Genomic DNA, 16,781 nt, shown 5'->3' on the forward strand with positions numbered 1-16,781 from the left:
CAGTTTACTGCAATTGAGAGATTAAGGCACACAAAAAAACAATGTGAGGAAAAAACTCCCTTTTATCCATTCTGGGTAGAAACAATGGAGCTGTTGCCATGCTAGCAGCTCTGTGGTGCACCGCAGTGTGAATCCTCACACAGCAATACCAACATGTGGTTACCATGTTCACCAACTCAGTGCAGCCAATTAGCATGCTAACATTTACGTTTGAACAATGACAGACCATTGACAGACGATGGCTTTCTGAACCACGGCGTTCTGGACAATTGTTGAGCATTTTCAGTGGGATGTGGATCATGGTGTAAAGTGTTCATCCTACAACCACAAGGTTGGGGGTTGGATCCCTTGCTCCTCCAGTTTGCGTCTCCAACTGTCCATGAGCAAGACCCTGCTCAGTCGAATGGGTCCAATGCAGGTCAGACGAGCTGTGGGACGTTCCCGTTGCAAACATACACTGATTTTCTCTCAAGTTGCACTTATTATATTATTACATTTGTGTTAATCAATCCCAAATGATGTGTGGGAGGTGGCCTCAGTGTCTGCATTTGTAAAGAGCTTCTAGAGGAAATAGTTCCATTTTAAAACCCAATTTGTATTTATTTCCACGAAAGTAAAGGTTAACAACTGTGGCTCCCAGCATCTCATTCTTTGAAATGAAGACAGGACCGGGTTCTCCGCTGTATATGTAATGCTCCAAGACGTTATCATCAGAGGTATTCTAAGATGAGGCGTCAAGATATCTACAATATGGACTAAAGGTTAAAGAGATCATGTAAATCTGGCACAGTGTAGGGTGACATGTAGAGATGAGATGAAGTATTAATCACTAATGCTGGTATGATGCTCTTTTGGAGTTAGCTGTCTGTAAAACTGACTGGAGAGGGGCGTGGCATCTGTGGTGGACCTGAAGAAAAACCTGCAGCACGCCGCCTCCGTCCTAGAGTCACTTTACATTGAAGAAACCAGGCAAGGACATTTCAGCTCAGTGCTGCTTTTATTATCGTCCTTCAACATGCACCGGACCGAAAGTTCATGTTTTCGTTGACAAAGAAATGATTTTAAAATTCTGTTCTTGAAGTTTGGCCTGTCGTGATTGTTTATTACAGGGGTGTCCAAACTTTTTGCAATGAGGGCCAATTGTGATAAAGTCAAGATGCCAGCTCTATCTTGGTTCGTTGACGTTTTTTAAACTACAAAGTACATAGATATGAGCTGTTATAAAACAATGTGTTTACTTCTCCACAATTACTTTTATTTTTTAAATGACAATGTAACCATATAATAGAACCAAGTCTGCCTTTCATTCAGTCAGATAACAATAAACTGTATATAGAATACCTTACATTCTATGAGTTACATAATTTAGCAGACATTTTAAACAGGGTTATAAGTAATGCAAAGTGTCTGTTATCATTACACTTACAAAACTAATTAATGTTGCCCTTATCTTTTACTAGATCTTTCCAGAAACACAATAGTTTGTCACATCTGAGTTTTCACTTAATGACATATGTTACTAGATTCTTCACTCACATTTAGCTTATTGTGGCTGCAATTATATTTTGCACTGAATACCTTTTCAGGATAATATCAATAAGTGCAACCTGTGACTAATTAAACCAAAATAAGTCAAGAATTTGGGCATAAAGAGTTTTACTGGTGTTAGTTACACTGCATATATTTTCTAAATAACAAAAGCAGCGCAACTGAAAAACAAAACAAGTGCAGATATGTTGGTCATCACGTTTTACTCTGTGTGATAGTGAGCTTTTCCATACCTCTTTTAAAACGAGGTTGCAGGCTTGTCGTACTCTCAATAAAGCTCAATGTGTTGAGCTCTTGTTTGAAGGGCAACAGCTGGAGCAGCTGTGGAGGTAACACCTGGCAAGTCGCCAATAATCTAGTCTATGGGCGCATGCGGCGTAACGATTAGCAGCTGTAGCGTACACATTTACACGAAAGTAGGCGACAGGCATTCGCTCTTTATTTATTAATGACTTAGTTTATGTCCGTGTAGTTTTGTAATATGTGATTCCTCAAACAAAGGTCTTGAAATAAAATCTGCATTTCCCCTCGCCCCACCTGTTCTCTGCTCTTGAACCCGGGCGAAGGCATTCCTGAACGACTGTCTTCACCACCGTGGAAGCACTTGAAATTAGCCACCGGTTTGCTGTTCGCGACATACAAGACTGCTGATGAAGCAGCGGGCAGCGCCTCGATGCGTTAGTGCTGATGTTTTGTTTTTCGTCGCCGTACTGTTTTCTGCTATGATTCCGGAGCTCTTTCACCAGAAGGAAGCTCATAGCAGACATCAGAGGAACAACTCCAGCGGATTTATTTCAACGTTTTAACTTCTGTGGAGTTACTGGACATTTTTGTAAGGTGTGCTCACCTTAGCCCACAGCAGTGAGACGCCGTCGGAGAGGAAGCGCTCAGGGGCGGCAGCAGGCTGGAAGCGGGATCTCGTACAGCGCTGCGGGCATAATATTCTCTCAGCGTCCGCTCACTGTGCAGCAAACTGGGCCGAACTCCAGCTGCTGGTGGGGAGAGGCAGAGGCTTCTCCTCCTCCTCCGTCCCTATGTTTTACGGAATCATGGCGTAAGTGGATCGATACCAGATTCTCGCACTCCAGCTCGCTGGCTTCCAGCGCTATTCCGGAGGCGGACGGGTCACAGGCTCTCCGGGAAAAACAAAGGGTGGAGGAGTCTGCTTACCTCCAACAACGGCTGGTGCTTGACATAACGGTGATTCTACAGCACTGTTACGCGGACCTGGAATCTTATCATTCTGCAAGCCCTTCTACTCCCCGTGGAATTCGCTTCATTCATCCTGGCCGGAGTTTACATGCGCCGCGAAAAGCGATGCAGAGAGCACAGCAGACCCTCAACTGAACCAAGATACGGTGTGTGGGCCGGACCTTCCCGGACTCTTTGGTTATTGTGCTAAAGGTTTTAACAAAAGGAGCCTCAGCCATGAACTCCTAAATGAACAGTTAATTAAATGCCCTACTAGAGAAAAGGCATTCTGGACCACTGCTACACAACAATCAGCAGGGCCTATCACGCCCGTCCCTCGAGCTGCACTGGGAAACTCTGACCCGTCATGGTTCATCCTGATTCCCTCACTTACAGGCGAGAACTAAAAGCTCTGCAAACCTGTAGTGAGGAAGTTCAAGAAGTGGACCAGTGTGAGGCTCTGGAGGTCTCTGGGTGTGCTTAGGCTGTACTTTGACTGGGATGTCTTGTGGGACTGCTACCAACAGCCTGGATGAGTACACTGAGGCTGTAACTTCCCTACATCAGCTTCTGTGAGGACAGCCTGTATGCCATCCAGCTCCAGGGTGAGTTATAACAACGACAAACCCTGGTTCTAGCGGAGCTCAGGAACTAAGACTGCAGAAGGACCAGGCATTCAGGAGTAGGGACAAGGACCTGTACACAGAGTCCGTCAAAAGCCACAGAGTTGAGCAAGGCGGTGAGAGATGCTAAACGACTATTACTATGAGAAACTGCAACAGCAGCTCTCAGCAAAACGACTTTGCTTCTGTCTGGAGAGGCTCAGGCAGATCACCAACTTCAAGACCCAAATCACCTCCATGAACAATGTGCTTCCTGACAGAGCCAGGCTCAATGAGTTCTACTGCCGCTTTGAAAGACAATGGAGCAGTCACAGGCAATCCCCCACAGCCCCATCAACAAACCACAGACCATCAGCCCACCTCCCAGCCCATCAGGGCTCCACACCTCTAGAGCACCCTCCATCAACTCAGCGACGACCCTCGTCATCCCTGGAGAGAGAGCGTCAACAGGCTGTTCAAAAAAGCAGAACCCCATAAAGCAGCAGGCCCGGACTCCGTCTCCCCTCCACCCCTGAAGTACTGTGCTGGCCAGCTGTCTCCAGTGTTCACGACATCTTCAACACCTCCCTGGAGACATGCCCATTCCAGCCTGCTTCAAGGCCTCCTACATCATCCCGTCCCAAAAACCCAAGATCACGAGACTCAATGACTACAGGCCCGTCGCCCTGACCTCTGTAATTCGTGAAGTCGCTTCAAGCGCTGGTCCTGTCACACCTCAAGACCATCACTGGCCCTCCTGGACCCCTGCGGTTCGCCTACAGAGGCAACAGGTCTGCAGGCGACACAGTCAACATGTTGCTTCACTACTATCACCTCAGCATCTGGAGTCCCCCAGGAACCTACGCCCATGAGATCCTGTTTACAGCCGGACTTCAGCTCTGCTTTCAATACAATCATCCGTCCCTGCTGCAGGACAAGCTCTCTCTCCCAGCTGCACGTGCCCGACTCCACCTGCAGGTGGATCACAGAACTTCCTGACCGACAGGGAAGCAGCACGTGAGGCTAAGGAAAACCCGTCTCAGGCTCCCAGCGGACCACCATGCAGGGTTCCCCCAAGGCTGTGTTCTTTCCCTCTGCTGTTCTCCTGCTTGCACCAACAGCTGCACCTCAGTCACCAGTCCGTCAAGCTCTAAAGTTAGCGGATGACACCACCCTCATTGGGCTCATCTCTGGTGGGGACGGACACTTCTGGGTGGGAATGACCACCTGGTGACCTGTTGCAGCCAGAACAGCCTGGGCTCAACGCTCCTAGGAACAGTGGAGATGGTTGTGGATTTCAGGAGGAATGGCCCACCCGCCTCTCATCCTGTGTGACTCCCCATCGCTGTAGGTCCGTCCGCTTCCTGGGCTCCATCATCACCCAGGACCTCAAGTGGGAGCTGGTTTGGCTCATCACCAAGAGCAGCGGATGTTCTTCCTGGGGCAGCTGAAATTCAACCTGCCAGGAAGATGATGGTACAATTCTACCACACGGCCATCGTTGAGTCATCATGCTCCTCCATCACCGTCTGGCACCCTGCATACGGCCAAGGAGCAAGTGCGGCTGCAGAGACGTATCGCTTCGGCCGAGAGGGTTATCGCTGCAATCTGCCTTCCTCAGGTCCTGTTCGCCAGGTCACTGGGCGGGCCAGAAAGATTGTCGCTGACCCCTCCCCACCCTGGACCTCCCTATTGGAGTCCACTCCCTTTGGGAGGAGGCTGCAGTCCCATCATGACCAGACCACCGCCACACCAAAGTTTTTCCGTCGGCAGTCGGGCTCATCAATGGAACCCGGACTGACTGACAGCCACCCCAGGACTACACTCTTCCACCTTCCTCTCTCCTCCCCTTCTTCCGCTCCTTCCTCTTTATCCTCCTCCCTCTTCCTCCCTCCTCCTCCTCCTCCTTCTTGCCCCTCCTCCACCACGTCACTTTAACATACTTTGGCAGGCCTCCTCCACACATGCCACTTTATTTGCATACTTCTTAAACACTGCATACAGCATGTATGCCTAACTAAACACACCATGAAGCACACAAACACTTTCACGCATTACTTGTTGTCTTTCTATACGTCGTGTTGATTGTTGTTTTGTTTGTCATGTCCAAATGTTGCCTTCAACAAAAAAATCACTCGTTTGTGTAAACATTCCTGGCAATAAAACTGTTTCTGGTTCTGATTCTGATTCTGATTCTGATAGTGGAATAGAACTCTCTGCCCGGCTGGTTGGAAGCGCGCTCACCTAATAATAGCGCACCTGAGCATTAAGCGGCTGTCCAGTCGCCAATCGCATGCGTCGCGAACAAGCTCCGCAGCGGAGATTGTGCGCTCTTTTAGTTTTGTGTTTATTTTAATATTTTTCTTTGCCACAAACACATATTTTTTAACGGCACTAACAACATACGACCGCAGCACACTTTTGGACATAAACACTTGCGCTTAAACAAGGTTTTGTCCACTTTTCCATCGATCCAGCGTGGCGGCGAGAGGAGATTATGCGGCGAACCACAACAACAACAGTGGGCGCTACTACGGGGGAAGGCAGCGCGAAAACACGCGAGAGGGGCGGGAATGAGTCGGAACAGACTGAGAGTTTCAAGCCCACCGTCCACCTTGCCCAGCATCCTTCTCACTGCTAACGCATCGGTCAGTCTCTGGAAAATAAGATGGATGATTTAGGGCAGGATCAGATTCAACGGGACATGCGGGATTATAACATCTTTTGTCTGGCCAGGAAACTTGGCTGGCCCGCTGGTGCGGATGAGTCGCATATGCCCAGCAGGTCCTTCTCTGTTTTCCGTGCAGACAGAAGCGGAAAGTCTAGGTAAATCTAAGGGTGGAGGTTTGCTTCATGACAAAACAGCAACATCGGTGTGACCCCAAGAGCATTAAGACACTTTCTACGTTCCTGCTCGCGAACCTGGAACATCTAGCGATCTCCTTGCCGTCCATTCTACCTTCCGGGAGTTCAGCTCGGTCATCACCACAGCAGTCTACATTTCCACCACAAAAGGCCCAGTTTGACTTCCGGCGTAGCTACTATGGGACCTACATGATGTGTTATGTACGGCATCAATGAATTCAAGTATCGGCCAGCTGTAGACTGTGGTGGCTGCTGAAACTTTAACAAACAAACCTAAAAAGTCATGCGAACTTTCACCCAGCACATTACGTGCATGCTACCAGAGAGGAAGAACGTTGGACACACTGCGCCTCATACATTCAAGAGAGGCTAGGCGTGTCTCTCTCTCTCCCTCCGTACTCCGTTAGGAAATCAGACCATGCCGCCATTTTCTGCTTCGAATTATAAACAAAAGGATCGCGCGGATGTGAGAGGCGGTAGTGACGAGAGCAATATTTTGATGGTCTGACCAATCAGAAAGGCTGAGCTACAGGGGCGCAGCTGTGTATAAATGGCTAAAGCTAGGACATGATCAATCAGTTCCAGTAGGCGTCAAGCGAGTTCTGCGGAAGTAGCAATGAGCCTCATAGCAGCGCTCTTAATGAGCCTTATAGCAGCATAACGGACACCATCGTCCCACGGTAAAAGTTAGGTCTTTCTATTACCACCATTCCTGCCCACGGGTCCTCACGAGGCATACATTTCGTGTAAATGCGTGCTCAAAAACTTTCAAAAACTTCGGGCTACATTTTGGGAGCCTTTTTGAGAGGCGCTAAAATCGAAAACACACCTCAGGCTCTGGTGCCCCTTTCGCGGCGCTACATCTGGAAAAAATATTTAACACCAATTCGACGTGACCATTCGCCAGGTTATGATTTTTTTTAAATGTATTATAATGTATGCCAATCCTCCCGTATTGATTTTTTTCGCCGCAGAGGCAGAAATATAAACCCATATGTATTAAACTGTGTCGTTTGGCATGTACACCTTCACCTTCATGACTGGCGATATTGTGTAATTGTAATTTACCTAACTTTAATCTACTAAAGGGAGGAGGATGGTCCAATTTGCAAGAAAAAGTACCTGCAGGATCGAGGGGCACCTCACCTCCACAAAGGGGGCACATCAGTCAGGGATGTCTGAACCCATGGTCCCTTGACCTGCTGTATTTTACTGTCTCCAATGTCATATTCACCCCAAGAAAATGCTTTAGAAGGAAGAAAACGTGTGGTTTACCCATGTAGCTATAGCGATACCCATGGCTATAGCGATTTTCAACATGCTCCAAAATGCTTGAAATTAGAACGCCAGATGAGCCTGGATGGCGTGATGAACTCTAAAAGCACTAAGCTCTAGACCCTTTGTAAGAGGTACTTCAGGTTTATTTGTAAGCGTCCAAACTGCTTGAAAAGTAAACGCCAGACTCCCATGGATGCCTAAACTACTGGGAGGACCATGGTCACTTTAGCATCACAGTACCCAGGTTTTGGGAACATTTTCTGGGTAAATGAGTCAAATCCCGTCTCAAGGCAGGAGGATTGGGGACAGTGAGGTCACCAGGCATACATCACATACAAGGCCGGACCACCAGGGTGACTATACTGGGGTAAATGAGTCAAAGATCCAGGGAGGATTGGGGACAGTGAGGTCACCAGGCATACATCACATACAAGGCGGACCACCAGGAGTGACTATGCTGAAGTGCGTGTCGGTCAAAGATCCAGGGAGGATTGGGGACAGTGGTCACCAGAGCGCATCACATACAAGGGCCGGACACAGGGGAGGCTATACTGGGGTAAATGTGAGTCAAAGATCAGGGAGGTTGGGGGACAGTGAGGGTCACCAGGCATACATTCCCTCAAGGCCGGACCACAGGAGTGACTATACTGGGAATGCGTGTCAGTCGTCATCTCAAAGACCCAGGAGGATTGGGGACAGTGAGGGGTCACCAGGCATACATCACATGGGCCGGACCACCAGGAGTGACTATACTGGGTGTGTCATCAAATCCCGTCTCAGACCCGACCCAGGAGGATTGGGGACAGTGAGGTCACCAGGCATACATCACATACAAGGGACCACTTGGAGTGACTATACTGGGAGTAAATGTGAGTCAAATCCCCCTCTCAAAGACCCAGGAGGGATTGGGGACAGTGAGGTCACTGGGCATACATCACATACAAGGCGGACCACTGGGAGTGACTATACTGGGGTGGTGAGTCAACCTCTCAAGACCCAGGATTGGGGACAGTGAGGTCACCAGGCATACATCACCTGGCCGGACCACAGGAGTGACTACTTGGGTAAATGTGGTCAAAGATCAGGGAGGATTGGGGGACAGTGAGGGTCACCCAGGGGATGAGGCAAAATGCCGGTGGTCTGTGGGGCTCTGGACTACTCCATGACCTTGCTCACCCTCATTGCGTGCACCCACACTTAAGCACCCATCCCTGAGTTAAAACCCTCTGACAATTTTTTTTTCGTTTCGGGCCCCTGGTGGTATAAACGGAAAAAAAAAATTGTTTATACCACCAGAGGTCCCGAAGCGAAGAGGGTCGCATAATGGTTTTAACTCAGGGCAGTGCTTAATTGGGGTCCACGGGGTGGGATGGTGAGCAAGGTCAGGAAATAGCTCAGTGAGCTGCATTGCCCCGGTAACCTCCCAATCAGATCTTCGACTCATGCGTTCGGCAGCGGAAGAATGCCTGGTGACCTCACTGTCCCCCAATCCTGGATCTGACTCACATGCAAGTAAAGTCTGTATTGGTTCGACAGCGGAGATGTGCCTGGTGATCATCGCAATCACCCTGGATCTTTGACTCACATTGCAAGTAAAGTCACTATTGGTTCGGCCTTGGAGGCCTTGTGCCTGGTGACAATCACTGTCCCCAATCCTGGATCTTTGACTCATTACCCAAGTAAAGTCACTGTTGGTTTGGCCTTGGAGGGGAATGTATGCCTGGTGACAGTCACTGTCCCCAATCCTCCTGGATCTTTGACTCACATTTACCCAAGTAAAAGTCACTATTGGTTTGGCCTTGGAGGAATGTATGCCTGGTGACAGTCACTCCCCAATCCTGGATTGACTCACATTTACCCAAGAAGTCACTATTGGTCATCTTTGGAGGGAATGTATGCTCAGACAGTCACTGTCCTCAACTTCCTGGATCTTTGAGAGAGACTGACTATTTACCCAGTATAGAGTCCTTTGTATGGGTGGAAGATGGTCACTTTAGCATGCAGTACCCAGGTTTGCCAGGTTTTCTGGGTACAAAACAGGAGAAAACGGCTTAGAATAACGAGAGTCACTTGATGTCCTGAACTAAGAACTCCACATGATCTCTGTGTGGGATATGGTCAATTTAGCATGCAAGTACCCAGGTTTGGGCACCTTTTCTGGGTACAAAACAGAGAAATCCTTATAATAACCAGTGTCACTTGATGCCCTGAACTAATAACTCCACACCTGATCTCTGTGGAGGACCATGGTCAATTTAGCATGCAAGTACCCAGGTTTGGGCACCTTTCTGGGTACAAAACAGGAGAAATCCTTATAATAACCAGTGTCACTTGATGCCTGAACTAATAACTCACCTGATCTCTGTGTGGGAGGACCATGGTCAATTTAGCATGCAAGTACCCAGGATTTGGGCACCTTTTCTGGGTACAAAACAGGAGAAATCCCCTTATAATAACCAGTGTCACTTGATGCCCTGAACTAATAACTCCACCTGATCTCTGTGTGGGAGGACCATGGTCAATTTAGCATGCAAGTACCCAGGATTTGGCACACTTTTCTGGGTACAAGGGAAGAAATCCTTATAATAACCAGTGTCACTTGATGCCTGAACTAATAACTCCACCTGATCTCTGTGTGGGAGGACCATGGTCAATTTAGCATGCATGTACCCAGGATTTGGGCACCTTTCTGGGTACAAAAGAGGTGAAATCCTTATAATTTGGAAATGCAGGAAGTTTGTATAAACTGGGACATTTGTAAACTGTGTATGGGCGGCCAGTATGTCAAATTCAAATGTCCTAACCACTCTTTTAATTAAAAAAGAATTGCTTTAAATCAACTTAGAGTCGTGGATTCTTTTTCTAAATTAAGAGGACCATCTGTATATGAATACCCTACATTTTGGACCATTTGCTCCAGTTTAAATGTCACTAAAAGTACCAGGACTTGAAGCACATTTCCTGGGTACAGAACAGTAAAATGTCACTAAAAGTACCCAGGACTTGAAGCACCTTTCCTGGGTACAGAACAGGTAAAATGTCACTAAAAGTACCCAGGACTTGAAGCACCTTTTCTGGGTACAAAACAGGTAAAATCCCCTTATAATAACCAGTGTCACTTGATGCCCTGAACTACTGACTCCACCTGATCTCTGTGTGGGAGGACCATGGTCACTTGAGCATGCAAGTACCCAGGTTTTGGGCACCTTTTCTGGGTACAAAACAGGAGAGGAGGACCATGGTCACTTGAGCATGCAAGTACCCAGGTTTTGGGCACCTTTCTGGGTACAAAACAGGAGAAATCCCCTTAAAATAACCAGTGTCATTTCACATACACGGGTATACAAGCCAAATCACAGTTTAATGAACTGTGTCATTTGGCCTACATCTTCATGGGCGACCGTGCAATTTACTCCTAACTTTGGCTCTACTACGGGAGGAAGATGGTCAATTTGCAAGAAACTACGCAGGATCGCGGCGATTCCTCCTAGGTGCACATCAGTGAAAGTGGTCTGAGTCCATGGTACTTGGCCCCGTATTTTTATTCTCAATATTCACTTTTTAAAAAGTTTTAGAAGGCTTGGCTACTGATTAGCATGTGGCTACTAGCGATTTGTCAACATGCTCCAAAATGCTTAAAATTGAAACCACAGAGTCCCCAGGGTGGCGTGACTAACATACTCAAAGAAATAAGCTCTATACCCTTCATAAGAGGTACTTCATGCACTTCCGGTTTAGCATGTAACTTCCGGTTTAGCATGTAAAACGTCCAAAATGCTTGAAAATGAAACGCCAGACAGCCATGGATGCCCTGGTCCTTTATGGGACCACCTTTCCTGGTAAATGTCACTAAAAGTACCAGGAGACCATGGTCACATTGTAAATGTCACTAAAAGTATAAAGTACCCAGGAATTGAAGCACCTTTCCTGGTACAAAACATGTAAAATGTCACTAAAAGTACCAGGGACCATGCACCATGGTCACATTACTATACAAGTACCCAGGACTTGAAGCACCTTTCCTGGGTACAAACAGGTAAATGTCACTAAAAGTACCCAGGACTTGAAGCACCTTTCCTGGGTACAAAACAGGTGAAATCCCCTTAAAATAATGAGTGTCACTTGATGCCCTGAACTACTAACTCCAACTGATCTCTGTGTGGGAGGACTATGGTCAATTTAGCATGCAAGTACCCAGGATTTGGGACACCTTTTCTGGGTACAAAACAGGTGAAATCCCCTTAAAATAACCAGGGTCATTTCACATGCCAAATGACACAGTTTAATGAACTGTGTCATTTGGCATACATCATGGGCGACGTATCCAATTGACCCGTCATGATAGTAGCATGTGGCTAATTAGCGATTTTTCAACAAGCTCCAAAATGCTGGAAATTAGAACCCCAGATGGTCATGGATGCCCTGAACAACATACTCTCAGCACAAGTCTGTAGACCCTTCAGAAAGCTAACTTCCGTTAGCAGCATGCTAGCTAGCTAAAACCAACTAATCCTTGAAAAGTGTCTCCTGTTGTATACTATATCAAGTTTTTTCAAAAATGACCAAAAAATAAATAAACAAATAATAAAATAATAAATTCCCATTGGCCCATTGAAATCAACAGTCTAATGGTCACTAACAGTCTCAGCAATTCAATAAATGAATCAAGAGCGCCATCTAGCGATTTTTTAAATATGTCACGGCCATGTACTCCAATTGACACAAAGTAACCCATTCCTCCGTGTCGAATGTATGTTGTCTGCAGAAACAATGTCATCGTGGTTACTTTCCTGTATGGCAGCATACATTGCATGCGTTTTTTGTGTCATAAGGGTGACTTTCCCTAGCCAAAAGCCGTGGGTTGATAGATCCATCCGTGAAGCTGTGAACGCCCGTACTGCTGCCTATAACTCGGTCTTGTATCCGCAACATGGGCAGTACAAGGCAGCGGTCTATGGACTGAGGAGGCGGTGAAGGCGCCAAAGGAGGTACCGAGACAGAGTGGAATCACAGATGGAGCAGCGCGACACCAGGCGCCTATGGCAGGGGCTACGGACTATTACAAACTACCAGAGCAGACCCCGCGCAATGGTGAGTGCCGGCGCATCCCTAGCGGACGACCTGAACTCATTTTATACACGGTTTGAGGCTAGCAACAACAGCTAGCTCGCCGCTAACAACAACACCGTTAAGCGTAGCGGTGAGTTCTACCGCTGGGGATGAACACACACTCTCTGTGACCGAGCACAGTGTGAGGAGGGCTCTGTTGAGGGTGAACACCAGGAAAGCTGCAGGTCCAGATGGCATATCTGGGCGAGTACTGAAGACCTGTGCTAACCAGCTAGCTCGTGTTCACCACAATATTCAACCTCTCCCTGGCTGAGTCCGTGGTCCAGACCTGCTTCAAGAGATCCACTATTGTCCCTGTGCCCAAGAATGCTTCTCCAGCATGTATGAATGACTACCGACCGGTGGCCCTCACCTCGGTGGTCATGAAATGCTTTGAGAGGCTGATAAAGGACTACATCTGCGCCTTCCTCCCTTCCTCCATGGACCCGCTGCAGTTTGCTTATCGCCCAAACAGATCCACGGATGATGCTGTCTCCCAGGTACTGCACACCACACTCTCTCATCTGGACAGCCAGAGGGAATGCTATGTGAGACTGCTGTTCTTTGATTATAGTGCAGCTTTCAACACCATAGTCCCTCCAGACTGGCGGCAAGCTGATTGAGCTGGGACTGAACACCCCCTGTGTGCTTGGATCCTGGACTTCCTGACCGCCAGGCCACAGGTGGTCAGGGTGGGCAGACACCTCAAATCCCTCACCTGAACACAGGATCCCCCAGGTTGCGTCCTCAGCCCCTACTGTACTCCTGTACACACATGACTGTGTGGCCAGGTTCAGCTCCAACACCATCATCAAGTTTGCGGATGACACAGTGGTGGTGGGCCTGATCTCCGACAACGACGAGAAGGCCTACCTGGAGGAAGTTGCTGATCTGTCACTCTGGTGCCAGGACAACAGCCTCATCATGAATGTCACCAAAACTAAGGAGCTGATTGTGGACTTTAGGAGGTACAACAACAGAGGACGTACTCACCACTGGGGATTAACGGGACTACTGTGGAGAGGGTGAGCGGGTATAAATACCTGGGAGTCCACATCACCGAGGATCTGACATGGTCAACAAACACAGACACTCTGGTGAGAAAGGCAAGGCAGCGCCTCTACCACCTCAGGCAGCTGAGGAAATTTAAAGTTTCCCAGAGGATCCTTCAGTCCTTCTACTCTGGAGCTGTAGAGTGCGTCCTGACAGGAAGCATCACAGCCTGGTTTGGCAACTGCTCCGCTCAGGACAGGAAGGCTCTCCAGAGAGTAGTGCGTTCGGCTGAGCGCACTATTGGAACTACACTCCCCACCCTGCAGGACTTGTACACCAGGAGGTGCAGAACCAGAGCCGGCAGGATCATGAAGGATCCTCACCACCCCAACAACAGACTGTTTCAGCTGCTGCGGTCAGGCAGGCGCCTCCGTAGTCACGCTGCAAGAACAGAGAGACTGAGACGGAGTTTCTTTCCTCAGGCCATCAGGATTGTGAACTCCGACCTCACCAGGACCCCCACATAGACCCACACAATTGCCCCTCTTAGGCACACACACACACACACACACACACTTACTGTAAATATTGTGTTGTTTTTTATTTGTAAATAGTGTGTACTTGTTGCCCTTGCACATTCCTGCTGAGCATTGCCACTTTCATTTCACTGCACACCCTGTGTGTGTATGTGACAAATAAAACATCTTGAATCTTGAATCTTGAATCTCTGTGCGCATGGGGGCGGAGCTCCGCCGGGATACCGAGAGCCAGGAGAAGTGTGAACGCCACCACGTAGAGACAGAAATGACATGCCGCTGTGTCGATACGATCAATAATATACGACCGTTTAGTTGAATAAAACAACCTGACATTACTTCTGTTGTAATCTGGCGCTATAGAGAACATGTCAGTGGGGACCCCACCCTGTTCTCATGGTAGGGAAACACTCGTAATTCCCACCGCTCCTGAAAGCGGCCCTCACTGTCAACTTTTCTCCCTTTTTTTTGCCGTCGCCATGGCAAATAGGTTTCGAGAAGGGTTCACGCCACGGATGCAGAGCCAGATACATTAGAAAGGAGGAATTACGTCTTTCAAGTTTTTATGATTTATTTATTCTGACAGATCTGGCGGGCCAGAAATAACACATTATATGACCGATGTCGCGGGCCGTATGAAAACTGACCGCGGGCCACCATTGGCTCGCGGGCCGGACTTTGGACACCCCTGATTTATTACATAGACTTTTGAGCAGTGGTGGAAGAAGTATTCGGATAGGACCAACGCCCAGAATAATTCTACACGTGTAGCATTCAATTAAAGAATAGATGAAGTCCTCTGTGTTTAAGTAAATACAGTTATTATTGTGCTACCAATATAATTTACAACGTGCTCTTCAGAGAAGCAAAGACATGCATAACATCAAGACAGATAAACATTTAAGAAATCAAAAGGCAAAAAAGTCCATGCCATGAAGCAGAATCAGAAACATGTATTTGTGTCGTGTGTTAGACACGCAAAGAACAGAAAAACAAACCAACTACAATCAACACTGTGCAAGGATGTAAACATGACATTTACAATGGTTTGAAATAAAAGTGCACAAACAGATAACAGCGCTGTGGACAGGGTACTGCATGTGTGTTCAGGTGTAATGAGTCACATGTGAATTATAATATTACATATTAAGTATGAAGAGGTGTGCAGGGGAGTAAACGGTAGGAAATTGTCCTGGGGATGACGGATGCAGTGAGGACCGTCCATGAGGGTCAGTGGGGACCTGGGCTCCGTCCATGAGGGTCAGTGGGGACCTGGGCTCTGTCCATGAGGGTCAGTGGGGACCCGGGCTCCGTCCATGAGGGTCAGTGGGGACCCGGGCTCCGTCCATGAGGGTCAGTGGGGACCTGGGCTCCGTCCATGAGGGTCAGTGGGGACCCGGGCTCCGTCCATGAGGGTCAGAGGGGACCCGGGCTCTGTCCATGAAGGTCAGAGGGGACCCGGGCTCTGTTCATGAGGGTCAGTGGGGACCCGGGCTCTGTCCATGAGGGTCAGTGGGGACCCGGGCTCTGTCCATGAAGGTCAGTGGGGACCCGGGCTCTGTCCATGAAGGTCAGTGGGGACCCGGGCTCTGTCCATGAAGGTCAGTGGGGGACCCGGGCTCTGTCCATGAGGGTCAGTGGGGACCCGGGCTCTGTCCATGAAGGTCAGTGGGGGACCTGGGCTCTGTTCATGAGGGTCAGTGGGGACCCGGGCTCTGTCCATGAGGGTCAGTGGGGACCCGGGCTCTGTCCATGAAGGTCAGTGGGGGACCTGGGCTCTGTTCATGAGGGTCAGTGGGGACCCGGGCTCTGTCCATGAAGGTCAGTGGGGGACCTGGGCTCTGTTCATGAGGGTCAGTGGGGACCCGGGCTCTGTCCATGAAGGTCAGTGGGGACCCGGGCTCTGTTCTTGAGGGTCAGTGGGGGACCCGGGCTCTGTTCTTGAGTGTCAGTGGGGGACCCGGGCTCTGTTCTTGAGGGTCAGTGGGGGACCCGGGCTCTGTTCTTGAGGGTCAGTGGGGGACCCGGGCTCTGTTCTTGAGGGTCAGTGGGGACCCGGGCTCTGTCCATGAAGGTCAGTGGGGACCCGGGCTCTGTCCATGAAGGTCAGTGGGGGACCCGGGCTCGTCCATGAAGGTCAGTGGGGACCCGGGCTCTGTTCATGAGGGTCAGTGGGGACCCGGGCTCTGTCCATGAAGGTCAGTGGGGACCCGGGCTCTGTTCATGAGCCCGACTGCCGACGGGAAGAAGCTGTTGGTGTGGCGTGAGGTCTTGGTCCTGATGGTCCACAGCCTCCTGCGAGAGGGGAGGGACTCCAACAGGTGGTCCAGGGTGAGAGGTGTGGCTTGTCTGAGCCCTCCAGACTGAAGCAGAGTCCCCGGATGAGACCTGATGTTGTAGCTTATCAGAGTTCCATCGTTTAGCCGTGTTGGTAAACCTGTATTTTGACTCCTTGTCCCCACTCCTAGATGCCTGGTCTCTGAGCTCCACTGTAAACCAGGGCGTGTCCTTATCACTCACAGCTGTCCTCACAGAAGCTGATATGGGAAGTTACAGCCTCTGTGTCGTCATCCAGACTGTTGGTCCCAGTCCGGAAGACATCCCAGTCTGTGCTGTCCAAGCACACCCGAAGATCCTCCAGAGCCTCGCTGGTTCCTAA

General features: G+C 49.0%; 1 protein-coding gene across 1 annotated transcript in view; it reads left to right on the forward strand.

Annotated features, from left to right (window-relative positions):
• LOC130202360 (dual specificity calcium/calmodulin-dependent 3',5'-cyclic nucleotide phosphodiesterase 1C-like) overlaps positions 1-16,781 on the forward strand; it is a 75,764-nt gene that overhangs the window by 6,485 nt on the left and 52,498 nt on the right. Inside the window, exon 2 of the mRNA XM_056427848.1 lies at positions 884-969. Coding sequence (XP_056283823.1) covers positions 884-969 — 86 coding nt within the window. The remainder of the gene's footprint in view (positions 1-883; positions 970-16,781) is intronic.

This window comes from Pseudoliparis swirei, chromosome 12 (assembly GCF_029220125.1).
Source record: "Pseudoliparis swirei isolate HS2019 ecotype Mariana Trench chromosome 12, NWPU_hadal_v1, whole genome shotgun sequence".
Lineage (NCBI taxonomy): Eukaryota > Metazoa > Chordata > Actinopteri > Perciformes > Liparidae > Pseudoliparis > Pseudoliparis swirei.